At 41.0% G+C, this 23,290-nt stretch overlaps 2 protein-coding genes across 7 annotated transcripts in view; one reads left to right on the top strand and one right to left on the bottom strand.

Moving 5' to 3' along the window:
* Window positions 1-1,888, bottom strand: part of LOC105500003 (mediator complex subunit 14) — an 88,785-nt gene extending 86,897 nt beyond the window's left edge. For 2 of the 4 annotated variants that reach the window (XM_011772909.2, XM_071088485.1), the window contains exon 1: window positions 1,176-1,390. In XM_011772909.2, the coding sequence (XP_011771211.1) occupies window positions 1,176-1,390 (215 nt within the window). The other 2 variants (XM_011772920.3, XM_071088486.1) reach the window with 2 other exon arrangements.
* LOC105499983 (putative uncharacterized protein MED14OS) overlaps window positions 1,427-23,290 on the top strand; it is a 32,924-nt gene continuing 11,060 nt past the window's right edge. Inside the window, exons 1-3 of one of the 3 annotated variants that reach the window (XR_011618172.1) lie at window positions 1,427-1,768; window positions 4,177-4,614; window positions 7,182-7,366. Coding sequence is in view for 1 of the 3 variants with exons in the window: in XM_011772887.2 (XP_011771189.1) it covers window positions 1,427-1,768; window positions 4,177-4,236 (402 nt within the window). In the remaining 2 variants the exon portion in view is untranslated. Of the gene's footprint in view, window positions 1,769-1,951; window positions 2,119-4,176; window positions 4,989-7,181; window positions 7,367-23,290 lie in introns of those variants that run through there. The other 2 variants (XR_011618173.1, XM_011772887.2) reach the window with 2 other exon arrangements.

Genomic DNA, 23,290 nt, shown 5'->3' with positions numbered 1-23,290 from the left:
ATGGAAAAGCAAACTACACCACCGATAGCATCAGTTTTCAACATTTTTTTTCCATAGCTCTATATAGGACAGTGACCTTCACATATATTAAACTTTCTCATGGATATTTTATTGGATTTTTATGAAATCCAACAATAAATGGTGCAGAGAGGTATGTCATTACAATAGTCCCTAATCCTGACAGCTATTTAAATTTCTCATTAGCCATGGGCAGGCTTCTTTAACTCTACTTTTTTCTGTCCCATTCAAAAAAGTACAGTACATCAAAACTGAGAATGACGTTTTACAGGAGTAAGTGGAGCCTATTCTTTCAGCCATCTGCAAACAAGTATCTGTTATCAATCTCTAAAAACGAATTACTGTGACGCTTTACAGCCTAATATCTGCATACTAATGTATCTCAACTGATAACCCTGATCTGAAGTCTTGCAATAGATAAAAAATAAAATTCTGATTAACTTTTTCTGAACCTGGGTTATAAGATGTACAACTGAGTCTCAAAATGTTACGGTGCCTTTTCTTCACACACTGAAATTCATTAGTATATTCTGATCCTATTCTGAAGGGATTAACAACTTAATCATGCCCCAAGGCATTTCATGGGTAACTAGGTGATTTATAAACCCCCTTCATACTCCAAGAAATAACAGACTACATACAAAAAAAATTTTACTCACACTAACTTCATTAAGACCTCAAACACTCAAAAGTTCCAGAAAAAAGTACTTTGAATTCAAATTTGTATTTTATACACAACGCATGTAGCTCCTCTATTAACTCAGAAGCAATAACAGCTTACATTTAAAACGTATCGTCAAGAGGCTGTAATACAAATTTCCCGTCTATGGAGTTTTTTCTGAAAGCTCGAATATTATGTATTCCAGCCAAGAAATCAAGAGAGTTCTGTTGGGAACTCGGACAAAAATTTCATACAATTTTCAGTGGAAGTGTAACAACACGCAAAATTAACAAGTCTCGGTTGCATCGTTGCCAGGAAGACCCCAGATACAAAGCTTCTTCTCCACCTCCGCTGAACCCCAGGAGTTCAAAAATTCTAGACTAAGCAGTCCAGCGGAGAACACAGCAGCCTCTCGGGGAGAGGGAGGTGCAAACGTCTCAGCCGGTTGGGCGGGAAGGGGGGGCTGGGGAACAGGCAGGGGTTTCGGGGCACTTACAGGTCCGTCAACACCATAAGCTCCGAGTAGGCCCGGTGCAGCAGAAATTCAATGAGGGTGCTCAGCCGGTAGCCCGGGCTAGCCGCAGCTGCAGCGGCCGCCGCCACGGCGGCTCCCGGGGGAGGAGGGGCTGGGGCTGACGGGGGTCCGCCGCTGCCCCCGCCGCCGCCTCCGGGCGGGACCAGCTGGTGGTTCTCCAGCTGCACTGGGGCCATGGCGGCGCAGGACCGGGCTTGGCGCAACGGCACACGATGCGGTCCTCGAGCCTCCCGGGCGCTCGGTCACCGCGCCGAAACGGGAGCGGGCAGAGTCGCCACCGCCTACCGCCGGGCCGCCTCAGAACAGGAAGCCGTGCGCCGACCGCGGAAGCCCGCCCCCATGTAGCGAGAAGTCCGCCGACCCCAGGGACGGGAGCGAGGGGCGGGGGGAGGCGGGGATCGGGGGGAAGCAGGGCGGCCCCGCAGAGGGGAAGCTGCGCCTCCGCAAACGCTCAGAAGCAGCTTCGCCAGACAGCCGCAACGTACATGTTGACTGCCCGAGGCGGAAGTCGATCGGCAGAGCGGAAGGGGGACCTGCAGAGGACCTTCCGACAGGTCTGTGTCTGTTCTCTCAGCTGTCTAGCGCGGTAGCGCTGGGGGGCGCGTGGGAGTGAGGCGGTACCTGTGCGCGCGCGGGAGAGCGGAAAAGGGAGCCGCGCGCCGCCGGAAACCAGGGTGAGGGCTGAGTCGGAGTCGTCAGCGGGAACGTCAGCAGTTGCCCCGCCCTTACCCTTGCCGCTCTCCCTCCCGCCTCCGCCCCCTGGCGTTGTAAAGGCGACAATTTGCCCAGAGAAATCCACCATCGCTCCGTAAGTGGGGCACAAACACAGCCGAGGGAGGCCTCCTCTAAATGTTCGTGAATTCTGGTTCTGGAATCGCGAAGAAATGGTAGCAGCCGCGCGCTTGTGAGTCTCAGGCCTTTGCTCCTCCCATACACGTCCACGGCGCGTTACGTGGGAGAACGTTTTCGCCCTTTTTTTTTTTTTTTCCAAACTGTGGGAAAAGGTGCTAGAAAATATGATTGCGGGTAGGGACAGGGCCGCTGGCAGAATAACTCAACTTTAATAGAGTCGGGTGTATGCTGAGGGCGTCACCGTCCCCCAAATCCTGTCAGTCCCACACAAGAACGGCCCTTAAATCTCCTGCCACGGGCTCTCATATAGTTTTTGTCCTTGCTCTCGCAGTCACCGCTCTATTCTGAAGGGCTTTTCAGTTCATCCATGCCTACCACCGTCCCCCTATCAAAGTCCACGTTTAATTTTTTGCACCTGCTTTAAAACAGCGATTCTCAACCTCGGCTGCACTTTGGAATTATCTGAGTTTTGTTTGTTTGTTTGTTTAAATACTTAGGTCTATGGGGTTCCACCCCTATAGATTCAGATTTAATTGGTCTGGCGTGAGGTCTGGGCTTGGGGATTTTTTGAACTTTCCCAAGGAGATTCTAGTATGCAGCTAACGTAGAGATTCACCATTAGAAGCATTCGTTGCTGCGACCCCTTTCAAACATCTTTTTGCAGTTTCATCTCCTCTTAGGTGTAAGGGATGTTCATGATGTTCCCTAAGGTTAGAATACTCTTGCTGTCATCACTTGAGTAATTCTTTATCATTGTTGAAAGCGGCTCATCTGCTTCTGAAGGTGTAACCTCACTTGTTCCCTCCCTTTGCGGTCCTAAAGCACATTGGAAAAGAATATCATTGTGCTAGTTATTAAAATGCATTGGGATTATTTATACCCCCTACAGATACAGTTGCTGGAAGGCAGCTACCTCATTTTTAAATGTTATTTTTATTTTTAATGGTTGATAGTATATACTTATGGCATACAATGTGATGTTTTGAAACATGTAACCATTGTGGAATGAGCAAATCAGGCTATTAACATATCTATCAAATGATATACATACTTACTTCTTTTGGTGAGAACATTTAAAATCCACTTTTAGCAATTTAGGAAGATACAAAAGGTTATTGTTAATTGTAGTCACATTGCTGTGCAATAGATCACCAGAACTTATTCCCCCTGTCTAACTGAAACTTTGTACCCTTTGACTAATATTACCCCTTTCCCCATCCACTGCCCTACCCAGCCTCTGGTGGTAACCACCATTCTACTCTCTACTTGTCTACTTCTTTTTTTTTTTTTTTTTTTTTTGGGACAGAGTCTTGCTCTGTCGCGCAAGCTGGAGTGCAGTGGCGCGATCTTGGCTCACTGCAACCTCGCCTCCCAGGTTCAAGCGATTCTCCTGCCTCAGCCTCCTGAGTAGCTGGTATTACAGGCGCGTGCCACCACGCCTAGCTAATTTTTTTTTTTTGTATTTTTAATAGAGATGGCCATGTTGGCCAGGCTGGTCTCAAACTCCTGATCTCAGGTGATCCACCCACGTTGGCCTCCCAAAGTGCTGGGATTACAGGCGTGAGCCATCATGCCCGGCCTGAATTTAATTCTTTTTTAAGGCTGAATAGTATTCTGTTGTGTATTTATACCACATTTTTTAATTCATTCATTGGTTGATGGACACTTTGATGCCACATCTTAGCTATTATGAATAATGGTGCAGTGAACATGGGAGTGCAGACATCTCTTCAACATGCTGATTTCAGTTCCTTTGGATATATACCCAGAAGTGAGATTGCTGCATCCTGTAGTAATTCTATTTTTAGTTTCTTAAGGAACCTCCATACTGTTTTCCAAAATGGGTGTACTACGAATTTACATTCACATCAAATAGTGTACAAGGGTTCCCTTTTCTCCACACCTTCACCAACACTTGTTATCTTTCATCTTTTTGATTATAGACATTCTAACAAAATTTGTTTGCTCCCTACACAAATTAATTGTGTGGTTTTAATTTGCATAGAGAGGCAGGCAAAGGCTACTCTGCTAATGGCTTTAGAGGCCACAGTAAGAAGTTTGGGTTTTATTCTAAATGCAAAGTCATTACAATGTTCTCATTTTTTTCTAGGTTGGTCAGACCATGCCCATGGTTCCTCCTCGACTTGACTATGAATGCCGCATCTGTTGAATGAATGCAGTTTCTGCTGTTGCTTTCCATTTTGGATAGAAGTGATTGCAAATCTTATCGAAATAATGAAAAAAATACTTTTCAATTCCTTTTCAACCCTTTTGAGTCTGAGGGGCAGCTGTACATTAAATGAAACCATATGTATCATAATTTCATTTTTCCATCAAAAAGGCTTTAAAGGAAATTCCCCTTTTTCTCCATGTTTTGCAATCTTTTTTGTTCCTTTTATTAAAATCAGATTAATCTCATGAAACATCTGAAGCATTTCAGTCAATTTAAGAGCTGAGAAAATATCATGCTGCTAGTTCTGAAACGATCTGAAGTGTGAATCATGTGATCACCAAATAGAGGAACAACTGAAAAATGTGAATGAAAGAAGTATGTACCTATACTATAGTGTCAAATATTTTACTGTAAGCTTTAAAATGATAAATTGGAAACTTTCCAAAAGTGCTTTAAATATGGGTCATTTCTTTAGTAACTCAGCCAAACATACTAACATTTTCGTTCTTTCCCCATTAATTTATTCTACTAGCCCTTCCTATGTTTGCCAAGTGGCTATATTACTGGAATCAGCCCAATTGTCACATAGAACCGATGTTTACAGTCTTTTAAAATAAACATAGATATTAACCCTTCCAGTTTTAAAGCTTGAAACTTATATTTGTCTTAACTGAGTTCCTTTCTCAGGAAAATAACCCTCACGCCTCCCAGATAGTTTCAAGAAACCGAAACCAGGTCACCATATCTAGACAATGAGAAGCCAGGTCCCTCATCCTTCATGATTTCCTTACCTCTCCCTAATTCCTGTTTACCCACATGTAGTTATATTCCTTTCCCACTATATAAACCCCCAATTTTAGTCAGTCAGAGAGATGGAATGATTACTTCCCTGACAATAGTCGTTGTCTCAGTGATTGGCTTTCTGTGCAGGGAGCAATGGGACCTAGACCAAACCCCTGGCATTTTGGTAACACTATCTGTTTGGGAGGTGGGATATCACTGCACTCAGGAGCTTTCGTTTACTTTACCTCTCTGGTCTCCAATAATTCAAGCACAGTAAGTTTCATAGTCCTATTGCTGAATTTTCACCCTATTTTTCTTTAGAATATTATTTTTCATAAATAATACTTTTCTATTTTTAAAGATATCTATTCAACTCACAGAAATTTCAATAAACTCCCCATCTCCTGCCGCTTATTCCCTTACTACACTGTAACTTCACTGGTTACATAGTACATGCCATTCCCTCCCACTGAAGATATCTTGCATTATGTTGCAGATACTTGAAATATTGTTTCCTGGCTGGCTTTTCATCCTTCAAGAATCAGTTTTAATGATAAAACCCTCAGAGAGACCTTCCTGACTATCTTACATTAGGCATGTACAAGGAACTTCATTGCAGCTTTATTTGTAGAAGCAAGAAAATATGAATGATCTTAACTGTCTCTCAGTAGGAGAATAGATAAGTAAGCTACTGTATTTTTGCCCAGGCATGGTGGCTCATACCTGTAATCCCAGCACTTTGGGAGGCTGAGGCAAGCGAATTGCTTGAGGCCAGGAGTTCCAGACCAGCCTGGCCAACATGATGAAAACTCTGTCTCTACTAAAAGTACAAAAAAAAAAAAAAAAAAAAAAAAAATCTAGCTGAGCGTGGTGGTGCAAGCCTGTAATCCCAGCTGCTTGGGAGACTGAGGCACGAGAATTGCTTGAACCCGGGAGGCGCAGGTTGCAGTGAGCCAAGATCCACCACTGCACTCCAGCCTGAGTGACAGAGCAGGACTGTGTCTCAAAAATAAAATAAATAAAAAATAAATAAATAAATAAATAAATAACTATATTTTTACGTAACTGTTCAAATGTATTACAGCTATGTAAACCAACATGGATACATCTTAAAAACAATACTGAATGAAAAAAAGCAAACTTTTTGATACTATTTGTGTCCATTTTAAAAGCATACAAAAGCCGGACACAGTAGCTGATGCCTGTAATCCCAGCACTTTGGGAGGCCAAAGCGGGCAGATCACCTGAGCCCAGGAGTTCGAGACGAGCCTGGTCAACACGACAACACTCTGTCTCTACAAAAAAATACAAGAAATTGGCTAGGGGTGATGGCATGCACCTGTAGTCCCAACTACTCGGGAGGCTGAGGTGGGAGGATTGCTGGGGCCTGGAAGTCAGAGGTTGCAGAGAGCTGAGATCACACCACTGCATGCCAGCCTGGGCAATAGAGCAAGACCTTATCTAAAAAAAAAAAAGAAAGAAAGAAAAAGAAAACACACAAAATAATACTCAATAATATTCAGTATATTGTAGTAAAAGTAAAAAATATAAATGCGGATGATATATACCACCTGCAGGATAGTAGTTACTTCTAGGGAGGGCTAAAGGATAAGATGATGCTTTGTTGGTTACTAGCTATTTTATCTTATGGATTTCTGGAAGAAAAACATAAAGGAAATGTGACAATATTAATATCTATTAAATCGGGGGATAGAGATCTGATTGTTAATATATTCTGTACTTTTCAATATTTTTAAATATTTCATAATTTTAAAACATTTAAATTAAAGTGTTTCTATTAGTATAATTTACACTAGCTGCCATTAAAACTCCAAAATCTTGGTAACTTAACAGAGTAAGAGTTTATTTCTCATGCTCACGAATCTCAATAAAGATGTACCTGATGGGGACTGTCCTCTAAGTAGTAACTCAGAGACCCAAGCTCCTTCCATTTTGGGAAGCCATCACTGTATGAGATTTTTTTTTACGTCCACCCATGTTCCATTAGCCAGAATTAGTCATACAGCCCATTTAAAGTCTAGGGACCTGGAAAATATGGTCTTCTTGTATGCTTAGGGAAGAAATGAAATAGTATTATGAACAGATAGCATTGTTTTTACCACAATATTAAAGTAGTCTCCTCTTTTATTTCCCTTTAGGGCGCAGCCTCTGAAATCAGATTGCTTAGATTCAAATCCTAGCTCTACCACACACTATCTGAACGCTCTCCAGCAAGTTACTTTACTTTGCATGATCTCAGTTTCTTCATCTGTGATAATACTGCTTACTTCAAAGGATGATTGTGAAGAATGAATGAATTGACATTTGCAGAGGGCTTAAAACAGTAAGTGATCTTTATCCTTTGATGATCAAACAGTAAGTGATCATCATCATTTAGGATCAATAAGTCTTGTATTTGCTTATTCACCTAATAACCTATGAACTTTCTTCTCCTGTCCTCATGTGGCTATCTTTCTGATCTCCCCACCTACCACAGTGCCTAGCTACCTGGCTTTAATGAATGAATGGGATGAATATATTTTTGCACCAACCTAATATTTCTTCATTTATATGCTATAGTTCTATTTGTATTACATTTACTTCTGTAGGATTAAGATTGACTTACAGGCTGGTCATGGGCTCACACCTGTAATCCCAGCACTTTGGGAGGCCAAGGCGGGCAGATCAGGAGGTCAGGAGTTCGAGACCAGCCTGGCCAACAGGGAGAAACCCCGTCTCTACTAAAAAAAAAAAAATACAAAATTAGCCAGATGTGATGGTGGGCACCTGTAATCCCAGCTACTTGGGAGGCTGAGGCAGGAGAATTGATTGAACCCAGGAGGCAGAGGTTGTAGTGAGCCGAGATTGTGCCATTGCACCCCAGCCTGGGCGACAAGAGCAAGACTCTGTCTAAAAAAAAAAAAAAAAAACCAATCAACCAACCAAACGTTGACTTACATATATTTATGTGAAATAAAGTGTCAGGATTTTTTGGGGGGGAAGGAGGGGGACAGGGTCTCACTCTATTGCCCAGGCTGGAGTGCAGTGACACAATCACAGCTCACTGTAACCTCTATCTTCTGGGCTCAAGGGATCTTCCTGCCTCAGCGGAGACTACAGGCACACATTACTGCACCCAGCTGATTTTTAATTTTTTTTGTAAAAAGGAGGTCTTGCTATATTGCCCCAGCTGATCTCGAACACCTGGCCTCAAACTGGCCTTAAGGGATCCTTCTGCCTTGGCCTCCCAAAGTGTTAGAATTACACATGTGAGCCTCCATGCCTGGCCTCAGGAATTTTTTAAAAAATGCTTCAGAAAGCCAGACGCGGTGGCTCACACCTGTAATCCCAGCACTTTGGGAGGCCAGTGCGGGTGGATCACAAGGTCAGAAGATCGAGACCATCCTGGCTAACATGATGAAACCCCATCTCTACTAAACATACAAAAAAAAAATAGCCGGGCATGGTGGCGGGTGCCTGTAGTTCCACCTACGTGGGAGGTTGAGGCAGGAGAATGGTGTGAACCCAGGAGGCGGAGCTTGCAGTGAGCCGAGATTGCGCCACTGCACTCCAGTCTGGGCAACAGTGCAGACTCCGTCTCAAAAAAAAAAAAAAAAACTTCAGAAAAAAATGTTGGGGAGTTAGATGAAATAAGATTAGCAGAATGTTAACAGTTGTTAAAGCTGATGATGAATACATGGGCGTTCATTATAGTCTTGTTTTCTGTGTTTCAGAATATACATGATAAAAAGTTAAAAAAAAAAAAAAGACTGGAAATGGATAGTCAACTAAAGGCTCAGATCTTTTCTCTTTCCTAATGAGCAGACTTTAATATATATGTATTCGTTTTCAGATTTAAAAAATTCTAATATACAGAGTGTCTAACATAAAAAAGAAAACGACATGGAAACTTCAATTATAATTGCCTATAAAAGAGATAAAAGTGTCAAATATTTTAACAGTTTTGGTTTCAGGCCTTGAAAAGAATGTTTCCGAGGAACTCTTAAAAAAACTTATACGATTTTATAATCTTAAAATTTTCTAACTATGCTAAAATTCAGTATCTTTTGAATAAATGATTTATAATGGGTGAACAAAAGAAAAAGAAAAAGAAGGGCATTACTACAAATAGAAAGGAGAAGGAGGGAAGGAGTCCATTTAGAATTATTATATTCTTCATTAAGAGATAAAAATCTTGTCTTGCCTTGTTCTGTTTGTTGGAGAAGAGCCCCCCACCTCTGGAAGGGGCAAGGGAGTAAACCTGCCATCCATAGCTGCTCAAAATAAACAATGAAATCAGAGTAAGACACCATGGCAAACAGCAGGGGCATGAGCATGGTAGCTCTGGTTCCAATGCCTCCAAGTCTCACAGAATGTTGTGATGAGCATGGAGACTATATGCACAGTGAGTTGTGCCATAGCTAATGGAACCCAGGGCTGAGGGCTCCATGCCTTAATTCTTACCATCAGATTGAATCAAAGTTGCCTTGGTGCACATATGAGGAAGGAGCTGAGGTGTCAGACACAGCCAAATAGTCATGTTATTGTGAGGGTGTCAGGTATGGCTAAACAGTGCTGCTATTGTGAGAGTGTCATGTGCAGTGAAATAGTTCAGATCCTGCCATACCTACATGAGTGTTCTATTTTTATAGCATGAGGATAAGAATGGTAAACCCAGCAGCAGCGTTGTGTTGCCAATTGCAGCTGCCGCCTGACTCGGGTGGACCAAGTGATTGTTTTGCCATGCTGCAGTGCTACATCTAGGGACAAAGAAAGCATTAAATGTTTTCCCCCTTCTCACACCTCCTGGGGACTAAGGTATTCCTTCCCCAGGTCCCAGGTTTATTGCTCTTTCCATATAGTCCATTTGTTTTAAATCAGTAGCCACTATTTCTCCTTTCCCCCAGCCATCCACCACCTCTACCCAGATGGATGAAGGCTCATGGGAACTGGGCACAATGGGTAGAACTTGCAACAGCCCATGACATCCTCTAACATTGCCCAAGTAGGCCACTGTAGGGGTACTCTAGGGCCCATGAATTTCACCAACTATTATCCTCATGGCCTGTACTCTTCTATGTCCAACAACTGAAACCGAGTCATAGCAGAAGCAAAAGGTTGCAGTCACCTTCTTCCTGTTGCCTACCCTTAGGATGAAACCAGTCAGGCTTATCAGGCACTAAGGGCTAGCAGAAAAAAAGACTAGGGGTGGCTGAAGATTGTCAGGATTCTGTCACAGATACATAGCACCAGTCTCCCATTCCTCCTACCCCTTCCATCCTGGCCTTCCCTAGGCAATGGGAAATTTTTAATATAATTGATCAGAAAACTCATTCAGTCATGTGCATATTCTAGGAATATCTAGTGTAGGTAAATTGTAACACATGTCTATGAGAAAGAAAAAATTTAATATTTATTTCACTTAAAAATATAGAGACAAGTAAGTTTAAATAATAGCCTTTGTTACTATAGTTACATCCAGTGAGGAACGAAGGGGGAAGAGCCCCTCATAACCAACAGATCTTGTGAAAACTCACTCACTGTCACGAGAACAGCATGGAGGAAACTGTTCCTATGATGCAATCACCCCCAACTGGGTTCCTCCTTGGACATGTGGGGATTATGGGGATTACAATTCGAGATGAGATTTGAGTGGGGACACAGAGCCAAACTGTATTATTCTGTCCCCAGCCCCTCCCAAATGTCATGTCCTTTTCACATTTCAAAACCAATCATGCCTTCCCAACAGTCCCCCAAAGTCTTCACTCATTTCAGCATTAACACAAAAGTCCAAGTCTCATTTGAGACAAGGCAAATCCTTTCTGCCTATGAACCTGTAAAATAAAAAACAAATTAGTTACTTCCAAGATACAGTGGGGGTACAAGCATTGAGTGAATGTTCCCATTCCAAATGGGAGAAATTGACCAAAACAAAGGGGCCACGGGCCCCATGCAAATCCGAAACCCGGTGGGGCAGTCATTAAATCTTAAAACTCCAAAATGATCTTCTTTGACTCCATGTCTTACATCTGGAGGATGCTGATGCAAGAAGTGGGCTCCCACAGCCTTGGGCGGCAGCTCCTGCGCAGGCTGACATTGAGTATCTGAGGCTTTTCCAGGTTCATGGTGCAAGCTTTTGGTGGATCTACCATCCTGGGGGCTGGAGAACAGCGGCCCTCTTCTGATAGCTAGTTCTATAGACCCTTCAGATTGGGGGATAGGATCTATAGTCTTAGTTTAATTTTGGACACGCTTGTTTCCTAAAAGTATACTATAAAGTCTGATTATAAAATATTCTGTTAGTATTTGTCTGGGTTACAGTGTTCATATGTGTGATCTTCAGAGTCTTAAATGCTATTATTCAGTCATTGTCACATAAATTGACTCAAAAGTTCATCTTACAGTGAAAGAAACATGAAGGATTGATTTTAATCCAACTATCCAAATAGACTTCCTATCAATGGAACTCAGACAGTAGTGCACATCTGGATTTCACAAAATAATGTCCTATGGTCCGAATTTAATAGCCCTTGGCCAAAAGAAAGGACTAAGAAAGTACAACCTAGCTCAGAGTGAAAAAGTGTTACAGAAATCTGTCCAGCCATTCATTAGACTGGAATAATACACAGATAAAGTCAGCTGCACAGTTCAGTATCAGGGGATGGTTAGGCCTTAGTGTGGCACACTTAGCAAGACTGTGCAAAGATCTTTGAGACCTATGGTGGACTACCTCACCTGTAAACCAGTGGAAAGATTTGTACAGAATTCACTTTTACTTCCAAAAAAATTAGCCCATTATTTCTAATGATTTTTGAAGAAGATAGAATTGAGCCAAAAAGGAAGGAAACTTCAAATTCTAAGATAAAAGTAAAGCTTAGAGAGAAAACAATGCTCCTGAAGAAAATATGGATTATAATTTTAGTTTTACTTTGATATTTATGAAACATGCCAAAATTACTTCCTCTGGATGTTATCAAAAGGCATAAATAAAATGTGAAAACATTTAGGTCTGCATTAAAAAAAAAAATAAGAGGAAAGTGATTAGAGCCCTCCAAACCAGAGATAATAGGCTAAAATTTGAAAGAAAATATAAAATCAGTATATTTTAGACAATTAGAAACCTAAAAGAAGAATTGAAATGCTAAGAAAAGAGCAAGACATTATGAAAAAAAGAAAAGACAGGCTGGGGAAAAATAACCATTGAAATGTAAAGATTAGAAAATTCGGAGTTGCTTCTGAAAAGCAATTTAGTGAATAAGTTAGAAAGCAGATTAGACAGCTAAAAAGAGAAGAAATAAACTCTACAATAGATTTAAGGAAATTTTTCAGAATGCTGTGACACAGAGTTGCTCAAAGACTGAAAATATTAAACAAGTTAAAAAGACCTAGAAGATAACATGTGTAAGATTCACAGCAGTGTTTATAGAATGCTATCTTTGGCGTAAGAAAAAGGAAAATAATAATATGTATTCATATGTTATTATATTCCCATAACAAATTCAGAGGATACACAAGTAGTACATCTGTTTGAATGTGGTTGTGGTGAGGGAAATAGTAGATTTGGGCAAGGGTGGGAATGAGACTTGTATTACTGTATACATTTTATATTGGTTTAATTCACAAACCATGTCTGAGTCCTCTGAGAAGCAGAAGCCAACATGGGATTGGATATGCAAGGATTGATTGGAGAAATCCTCTGAGGGTAAAAGGGGAGGGAGGGATCCCCAGGAGGTGGGAAGAGCCTTCAGGCCACTCTGCAGGTCTGACACCAATGAAAGAAGCATTGGATAGGCAGAGTCTAAGACTGCAGCGAGATTCCAAAGTAGCCTGTCAGAGGAGTCACATGTCTTATAGGAATGGGTCTACCTTATTATCCCTGCCATGCGGAATCACTGACTGAAAGCAGCCTGTGTGAAGTGTGGTCTCCATGCTAACGGGCGGTAGATTTGTAGTGCAGCAGCTGAGGCCATCTGTCAATTATGCTTCCTGTAGCAAGAGATCTGAGTGGCATATTTTCATAGCGGCCACACCATGGGACTACATTTTGTATTCAAAGAAGAGCAAAATAAAGACATTTTCAGACAAAGATTAAAGGAGCTTATCATTCACAGACTGTCACCCTGAGAACCTCTAAAGGATTCACTTTAGAAAGAACTATTTTGAATCCTGAAGGATAGTGTAGGATGCAAGAAGCAATGGTGAGCAAATAAATTGGTAAACCTGTGGGAAAGAAGTTAGTAAATATGCAGATAAATCTAAATAGACATTGACTATTAAAAAAAAACTAAGAAAATGGAAAAAAGCAAGAAAAATGGCAATAATGATTAAATTGAGTATATTAAAAACAAGATGGAATTAAAATATTAGCAATAACATGAAAAATTGGAAGGAGAAATTGGAGGTAGAGTATTTCAAAGTCCATGCCTTAGTCAGGGGGACAGTAAAGATATAGATTAACTTTATTTTTTGTTGTTGTTTTTTTTTTTTTTTGGAGTCAAGTTCTCACTGTGTCACCCAGGCTGGAATGTAGTGGCACTATCACGGCTCACTGCAGTCTCAGCCTCCTGGGCTCAAATGATCCTCCTGCCTCAGCCTTTCAAGTAGCTGGGACTACAGGCACGCACCAGCACATGCCACTAATTTTTTTGTATTTTTTTGCAACGACGAGGGTCTCACTATGTTGCCCAGGCTGGTCTCTCAAATTCCGGGGCTCAAGCAATCCTCTGGCCCCGGCCTCCCAAAGTGCTGGGATTACAGATGTGAGCCACCGAGCCCACATCTGTACCAATCTTGGTTTAGATTTCAAATCAAGTATGCCAAATTTAAGAGAAACTACTACAAAAGTACAAATGGATTATATGACTTCCAAGCCAGAAGAGGACAAAGAAGGGAAAAAATGAAGCATGGTGAATCCATAGTTGGCATAAAATGAGGAGGAAAAAATAAAGCAAAAGAATGGGAAATAGAAAGCATAAATTAAGAAAAAAATAAATACCAATATGTCAGTAATCACTATAACTATGGATTATTTTCTTTGCACTAGGGATATCCCCCTTGTAAAGAGACCAAATAAATTGCAGGTCAGTTCCTTTAACTATTTCCTTCTTGCAAATATGTGTATGTGCATGCATGTGCATGTGTACACACATGTGTACATTTACACACATATTTGTTTCCACATCTGTCTCTCTCTCTCTCTCTCTCTCTATATATATATATATATATGCCATGAGTTCATACTGATACCTCATATTTCAATCCAACACCACAGGTTCATTCTAGTTTTCCCCCTTTCCATATTTGTAACTTCCTTTTCTGACAGTGAACAATCTGGCTCAATATATTTATTTGCTCAATCCTAGAATACATAGAAAGTCATTTCAGAATAGATAATCTATACCATTGTGAAAAACTGGCCTTCTGGGTTTGGAGGACAGTGGCAATACTGCCTCATTCTGAATCTCCCTACTCACCCCTCTCTCCACAAATAAACCTCATAAAATAAAGCAACATATGACTGATATAGTTTGGCTGTGTCCACACCCAAATCTCATCTTGAATTGTAGCTCCCACAATTCCCATGTGTTGTGGGAGGGACCTGGTGGGAGGTAATTGAATCATGGGGGTGGGTCTTTCTTGTGCTGTTCTCATGATAGTGAATAAATCTCACGAGATCTGATGGTTTTATAAGGCGGAGTTTCCCTGCACAAGTTCTCTCTCATCTGCTGCCATGTAAGATGTGCCTTTCACCTTCCACCATGATTGTGAGGCCTCCCCAGCCACGTGGAACTGTTGAGTCCATTAAACCTCTTTTTCTTTATAAATTACCAAGTCTCAGGTATGTCTTTATCAGCATCATGAAAATGGTCTAATACAGTGACTTATGCCTTCATCAGTATTTTTTAAAAGAGAATATTCTGATGTTCAAATTACTTGTAAGTAAAGAAATAAACCAAATTCTAATAGAGCTCCTGCCATCTGTCTTCTGCTGCAAGCCTGTGGGTGCAGAGTGCAGAGGAGAAGAGGCATAAAGAAATGCCATGAAAAAATATAGCGGGGCATAGAGGACTTGGATAAGGCACAGACAAAATAACCCTTAGAAAGAGAAAGCCAGATAAGATAAATGCCAAAATATATAATATATAGGTCAGGATATGGTAAGTTTATGGTAGTTTGTTATGCAACAATAGAAAACGAATATGGATTTTAGTACCTGAAAGTGTGATGCTGCTATAAGAAATATTTAAAAATGTGAAAGTGTCTTTGGAACCAAGTTTGAAGAGGATTTTGTGGAGCATGACAACAGCCTAAGTTTCCTTGAACAGAATATTAGTAGAAATATGGACTGTGGGAAGGCTGCTGGTGAGGCCTCAGAAGGAAGTGAGGCTCATGTTATTAGAATCTGGAGGAAGTGAGATCCTTGTTATATATTGTCAGCAAGCTTAGCAAAACTGAAACTTGTGTCCTGTAGTTATTTGGAAGGTAGAATTTGAAAGTAATTAACTCACATATTTAGCTGAAAAGATTTCCAAGTAAAGTGGGTTATTGTTTTTGCTAGTTTTTTTTGTTTTGTTTTGTTTTGTTTTGTTTTATTTTAGAGACAGGGTCTCCCCTGTTGCCCAGGAAGGAGTGCGATAGTACAATTATGGCTCACTGCAGCCTCAAACTCCTGGGCTAAAATGATCCTCCTGCCTCAGCCTCTCAAGTAACTGGGACTACAGGCATGTGGCACAACACCTGGCTAATTTATTTTTATTTTTATAGAGATGGGGTCTCGCTGGATTGGTCAAGTAAAGTGTTAAAGGTGCCATCTAGTTTCTTCTTGCTGATTTTAGTAAAACCCAAGAAGAGAGAGACAAACTGAGGAAAGGACTGGTAAACACAAAGGAATTGGGTAATTCTCAGCATATCAAGATTGACGAAGACACTAAAATTAAGAGACAAAAGGTTAGAGTATTTGATCACAAGAGGTTTATGCTGTGCCTCGCAGATCTCATTCAAATCAGTGGCTTCTAAGAAGCTTAAGGGTGTCCCTGAGCCATCTCAGCAGCAGCCAAAGCTGGAGAAGGAATGATCTCTACCAGATTTGTGGACATGGCTTCTGTTCAATGTAGTGAATTCCCATGACATCCACTCAAAGCAGACAAGGTTCTTGAGAAATTTATATCAGCAGAAATACTGCCAGCTTGGACTGAAAGTGACAGAGTTTGAAGTGAAAGGAAGCTGTCAAACTCCCAGAATTCCTCTGGCAGAAAGGAGGTTGACAAAACTACTCAGCTGTAAACACATTCTACCTTTCATGAAAAAAGGATGGCTCAGAGAGAGGAACTGAAAGCCCAGGGGGCACAGGCGAGAGCCAGAGGGCAGAACTGAAAGGCACGTGGGAATATTTCCAAGTCTTGAAACCCAAGGGAGTTTCCCAGCTTTTAAAACTGCTTTGGACTGGCGATCTTTTTTACCTTCCATTTTTCTCCCTTTTGAACTGGAATATGTCTGTAACTCTTATCTTATGCCTGTTCCATCATCATGTGTTGGCGATAGAAAACTTGTTTCTACAGTTTCATAGGTCCACAGATGGAGAGAAATTGTGCCAGGTGTCTCACCCACACCTAATCTAAGTGATTTGATGATGAGATGTTGGATTTTTGAATTGATGAGATTTAGATGAGAGTTTGAACTTTGAGTTTAAGCTGTAATGGGATTGACACCCTTGGGAAATTTAGGAGAAGGTGAATGTATTTTGCATTTAGGAGACACATGAATCATGAATCATTGGGGGCCAGAGGGCAGACTGTGGTAAACAGAATTGTTCTTTTTTATTTTTTTATTTTTCTTTTGAGACAGGGTCTTGCTGGATCACCTAGACTGGAGTGCAGTGGTGTGATCATAGCTCACTGCAACCTCGAACTCCTGGGTTCAAGTGATCCTCCCTCCTCAGCCTTCTGAGTAGTTGGGACTGCAGGCATGCATCAATACACCTGGCTAATTTTTTTTTAAAAAATGGTAGAAACAAGGGTCTCCCTATGTTGACCAGGCTAGTCTCGAACTCCTGGCCTCAAGTGATCCTCTTGCTTCAACTTCTCGTAGTATTGGGATTACAGGCATGAGCCGCCTTGCCTGACCTTGATGTTTGATACATGTTTACATTGTGGAAAGATTAAATCAAGCAAATTAACAAATTCACCACTTCAAATACTTAAACATCTCCCCTTTCCATGTCTACCCCTCTACTCCTCTGGGAATTGCCATTGTACTCTCTACTTGTATGAATTTGACTTTTTAAAATTTCACATGTAAGTGAGATGGTATGATATTTGTCTTTCTGTGCCTGGCTTATTTCACTTAACATAATGTCCTCCATGTTCATCCATGTTGTCACATGTGACAGAATTTTATTCTTTTTAAAGGCTGCATAGTATTCCATTGTGTATATAGACCACATTTTAAAAAATCCATTCATCCATTGATGGACACTTACCTTGCTTTCAAATCTTACCCTCTGTGAATAATGCTGCAATGAACATGGGAGTACAGATATCACTTTGACATATTGATTTTAATTCCTTTGGATTCCTTTTAATTCCAGTAGTGGGATTGCTGGATCATATGGTAGTTCTATTTATTGTGGGGCTTTTTGAGGAAATTCATAATATTTTTCATAATTGCTATATTAATTTATATTTCCACCAACAGTGTACAAGCATTCCCTTTTCTCTACACTCTTGTTAACACTTGTTATCTTTTGGTTTTCTGATAGTAATTCTATTATCACCTATTCTATTCTATTATAGATTTCATTATATTCTATCATATCACCTCACATTTGGGTGTAACATGATATTTCCATTGTGCTTTTAATTAACATTTCCCTGAGGATTAGGGATGGTAAGTATTTTTCATATATCTGTTGAACATTTGTATATCTATTTTTGAGAAATGTCAAGTCATTGGTCCGTTTTTTAACTAGGTTTTTTTTTTTTCTCTTGCTATTGAGTTGTTTGAGTTCATTATTTTGGATATTAGTTTCTTGTCAGATGTATGGTTTGCAAATATTTTCTCCCAATCCTTGAGTTGTCTCTTCATTCTATTAATGGTTTCCTTTGCTGTGCAGAAGCTTTTTAATTTGATGCAATCCCATTTGTTTATTTTTGCTTTTGTTGCCTTTGCTTTTGGGGCTATTGTGGAGCATTTCCCCCATGTTGTGGAGCATTTTCCCCCATGTTTTCTTCCAGTAGTTTTACAGTTTCAAGCTTTATGTTTAAGTCTTTAATCCATTTTGAGTTGATTTTTGTATATGGTATAAGAGTCCCAAGTTCATTTTGCATGTGGATGTCCAGTTTTCCCAGCACCCTTTATTGAAGAGATTGTCCTTTCTCATTGTGTGTTCTTGGCACCTCTGTCAAAAATCAATTGATTGTAAGTGCTTGGGGTTATTTTTGGGCTCTATTCTGTTCTGTTGGTCAATGCATCTTTTTTAATGCCAGTACCATGCTGTTTTGATTACTACAGCTTTGTAATAGATTTTGAAGCCAGGTAGTATGATGTCTTCAGCTTTTGTTTCTGAGCTTTGGGCTCCAGTTTTTTTGCTCAAGATTGCTTTGGCTATGCAGGGTCTTTTGTGGTTCCATACAAATTTTAGGATTTTTTCTAGTTCTGTGAAAAATGACATTGGAATTTTGATAGAGATTTCATTGAACCTGTAGATTGCTTTGGGAAGTATGGAACTGTTTTAACAATATTAATTCTTCCAATACATGAACATGGGATACTTTTTCATTTATTTGTATCTTTTCTATTTCTTTCATCAATGTTTTATAGTCTTTAGTGCACAGACCTTTCACATCCTTGGTTAAATTTATTCCTAAATATTCAATTTTTTGATGCTATTGTGGATAGGACTGTTTTCTTAATTTCTTTTTCATATAGTTCACGTTTAGTGTTAGGAAAGGCTACTGATTTTTGCATGTTGATTTTGTATACTGCAACTTTACTGAATTCATTTATTAGTTCTAACAGTTTTGGCAAGAGTTTTTTGGGTTTTCTATATGTAAGATTATGTTGTCTGCAAACAGGGGCAATTTAACTTCTTCCTTTCCAATTTGGCTGTATTTATTTCTTTCTCTTGCCTCATCGCTCAAGCTAGGATTTCAAGTACTATATTGAATAGAAGTGGTGAGAGTGGACATCCTTGTCTTGTTCCTGATCTTAGAGGAAAAACTTTCAACTTTTCACTGTTGAGTATGTTAGTTGTGGGCTTTTCATATATAGCCTTTATTGTGTTTAGGTATGTTCCTTCTATGCCTAATTTGTTGAGAGTTTTTTATCATGAAAGGATGTTGAGTTTTCTCAAATGTTTTTTCTTTCTGCATCTATTGAGAGGATTGTATAGTTTTTGTCCTTCATTCTGTTATGGTTTATCACATTCATTGATTTGCAAATGTTGAACCATCCTTGAATCCCAGGGATAAATCTCATTTGATCACGGTGAATTATCCTTTTAATATGCTGTTGAATTTGGTTTGCTAGTATTTTGTTCAGGATTTTTGCGTCTATGTTTATCAGGGATATTGGCCTGGAATTTTCTTTTTTGGTGGTGCTATTGCCTGGCTTTGGCATCAGGGTAATGCTGGCCTCATAGAATCAGTTTAGAAGTATTTCCTCTTCTTCATTTTTTTGGGAAAAAGTGTGAGGAGGATTTGTATTAGTTATTTAAATATTTGGTAGAATTCCACTGTAAGGCCATCTGGTCCTGGGCTTTTCTTTGATGGGAGATGTCTTATTATTGAGTCAATCTCATTGCTCATTATTGGTTTGTTCATATTTTCTGTTTCTTCTTGATTCAGTCTTGTTAGGTTTTATGTTTCTAGGAATTTATCCATTTCTTCTAGGTTAACCAAATTTTTGGCATATAATTGCCCACAGCAGTCTCTTATGGTCGTTTGTATTTCTGTGACATCAGTAGTATCTCCTCTCTTATTTCTGATTGTCTTTATTTGAGTCTTCTTTCTTTTTTGCTTAGTTGTTCTGGCTAAAGGTTTGTCAATTTTGTTTACATTTTCAAAGAACCAACTTTTAGTTTTGTTGATGTTTTCTATCATCTTTTTAGCCCCTATTTCATGTATTTCTGCTCTGATCTTTATTCTTTCTTTCCTTCTACTGATTTTGGGCTTAGTTTGTTCTTCTTTTTCTAGTTCCTTGAGGCATAAGGTTAGGCTGTTTATTTGAGATTTCTTTTTTAATTATTTTTTTTGATGTAGGCATTTGTTGTTATAACTTCCTTTGGTGATGTATGTGTAGGCTTGCATTTGAAGGAACAAACCCCTCTTTCAGTCTTTACAGATAAATTTTGGCAAGTTAAAGTGTTCTCCTGTTAGGTATTGTATTAGTCCATTCTCACATTGCTATAAAGAAATATCTGAGACTGGGTAATTTATAAAGAAAAGAGGTGTAGTTGGCCCACAGTTCTGCAGGCTGTATAGGAAGCATAGTGGCTTCTGCTTCTGGGGAGGCCTCAGGAAGCTTCCAATCATGGCAGAAGGCAAAGGGGTTATGAGGTGTCTCACATGGTGGGAGCAAGGAGCAATAGAGAGAGGGGGGAGGTGCTGTACATTTTCAACAACCAGATCTCAGGAGAACTCTACCATGACCATGAGGACGGTACAAAGGGGGATATGCTAAACCATTCATGAGAAATCCACACGTAATACAACCACCTCCCACCAGGCCCCACCTCCAACACTGGGGATTACAATTTGACATGAGATTTGGCGGGGGTACAAATCCAAACCATATCAGGTATCTGGATTGATGAGATTGCCTCCAGGATCCCAGTTGAGTAGGGTTGAATCTAGATCATGTTGCCGGTGCCGGGTCTGCAGTGGAGACCAAAGTTAGTGAGCATGGGTCCTATATGGTCCGCTAGTGGACTGGAGTATTTCCAGGATCTTGGTCTGTGGGGCTGGTGCTAGGATGAGGATCTACTTCAGGATTCACAGATGGCAGGCCCATTAACAGGTGTACTGATGGGTATAGCTTCCTCCATGATTCTGAGAGAGTTGCTGCTGGATCACTGGATGAGCCCCTAGGCTGGCCATATTGCTCTGGTCCATGGCTGAGAGGGGCTAGAACAGAGACACAGGATTGTTTCAGGGTCCGCAGCTGAGACTGAGATCTTCAGTCCTGTCTCCAGGGTCGGGGTGGGTGTGTCTCCCGGTGGGCTTCTGAGTGAGCAGGCCTGCTATCAGGCTGCAATTGAGTAGGGTTGGAGTCTATTTATAGGGCTGTTTCAAGATCCATAATGAGACCGAGGTCAAGGAGTCAGCCTTCAGGGACACTGCCAGACATGCCTCCCTCCAGGACCAAGATCCAGGGACTCAGAAAGGCATGTCTCCTGGCGGGATCCCAGCTGGGCAGAACTGCTCTCAGACCACAGCTGGGAGGGGCTGAAACTGAGCTTCAGTGCTATTTCAGAAACTGCTGTGTGACTGATATTGGCAAGCCCAACCTGGGTGGCACCATCAGGCAAGACTCCCAACAGTTCCCTATGTGAGAAGGATTGCTCCAGGACTGCAACTGAGAGGGGCTGGAACTGAGATTCAGGGCTCCTTTAAGAACCACTAGGAGACAGAGGTTGGCAAGTCTGTCCCAGTGCATCTCCCAGTAGTTTCCTGCATAGGGGGAATAGCTCTGGACTGAAGCTGAGACAGAGTCTCTTCAGGGTCTGCTATGGAATGTAGGCTGGCAAGCCTGTCCTGAAGACAGGCATGTCTCACAGCAGTTCTCTGTGCTTTTGGGTTTGTTCCCAGACTGGGCTGGAGTCAAGCTTCCGGGCCCCTTCAGGATCTGCTGTAGGAAGGAAGCTGGCAAGCCTGTCACAGTGGCTCAGACAGACTAGTCTCCCAGCAGTTCTCTGCGTGGGTGGGAATACTCCTGGGCTGTGGCAGAGAGGAGCTGGAACTGAGACAGGGCCCCTTCAGGATCTACTGTGGGATGGAGGCCAGCAAGCCTGTCCCAGTGGCACATATGGGCAAATTTCCCTCTGGGTCCTTGTGCAAGTAGTACTAATCTGGGACCATTATTGAGAGGGTCTGGGGCCAAGTTACAGGATAGCTTTTGGGTTTACTACCTAGACCAGTGTTGGCAGGCCTGTCTGTTGAGGCACTAGTGTGCCTGATTCCTCCCGGACCCTTGGCAAATGGTTTTGATAGCAGGCTCAAGGCCAAATGGGGTCGTAGCCAAACCCTTAGAAGAACAGGGCTATTTCCAGGTATGAAGCCAGGATAGCAGTCAGCTGGTCTGCCACCTAGGTGTGGGTCTGCACTCTCAAAATGACCCTCCTAGGTCTTGGGCTCCACTGGGTTTCACAACTTCCTATCTGTATCCCAAGGATCCCACAAAGACACTTTTGTCTGTGGATGGGTGCAGAATTCTTGTTGTGGGGGGATATGAGTGAGGGAACCTCCTATTCTGCCATGTTGTTCTCTCCTGTTTCCTGTTACAAGTTTTTTAGCTTAACCTTTTATATTTAGGTCTCTGTTCCATTTTGAGTCAATTTTTGAGTATGGTGTGCATGTAGATATCCAATTTTCTCAGCACTATTCGTTGAAAAGACTATCTGTCCTTTCCCCATTGAAATGCCTTGCACTTTTGTCAAAAGTAAATTGACCATTAATGTAAAGGTTTAGTTCTAGATTCTCAATTCTGTACCTTTGGTCTGTATGTCTGTCTTTATGCCAGCACCACACTGTATTGATAACTAAGCTTTGTAATAAGTTTTGAAATTGAGAGGTAAAAGTCCTCCAACTTTGTTCTTCATTTTCAAAATTGTTTTGGATATACTGGATCTATTTCATTTAATTTCAGGATCAGTATGAAGTCAGAAACTGTGAAGGGTCTGAGATTTTACCCTACTTGCAAACTAACAAATTAGTTTGTGACAGTTTCACGTATATATGCTGACAGAAGATATCAGACCCCTATGTCAAGGACAGATGGTTTATAAGTCATGGCAAAAGCAGCATCCAGAGTACCATCTCACTAGTGCCTCCTTCCCCATGCCCCAGTTCTCCACAGGGCAACACAAATGAGAGCCAGATGTTTACCTGTGTAAGCAATGGGTTTCATCACAGGAGAAAACCCCCCAAATTAGGAGGCTCTGAAGTTTATACAAGGTTTGCTGGCACATCTGCCCATCCTCCCCTTTAGGAAGGGAGAGATAATGACTTCATCTTTTCTCTTGAATGTAAACAGATCTTCACTGGAAAGGGGA

This window comes from Macaca nemestrina, chromosome X (assembly GCF_043159975.1).
Source record: "Macaca nemestrina isolate mMacNem1 chromosome X, mMacNem.hap1, whole genome shotgun sequence".
Lineage (NCBI taxonomy): Eukaryota > Metazoa > Chordata > Mammalia > Primates > Cercopithecidae > Macaca > Macaca nemestrina.
The sequence above is the reverse complement of the archived record's forward strand: the minus strand, read 5'-3'. Positions and strand labels throughout refer to the sequence as shown.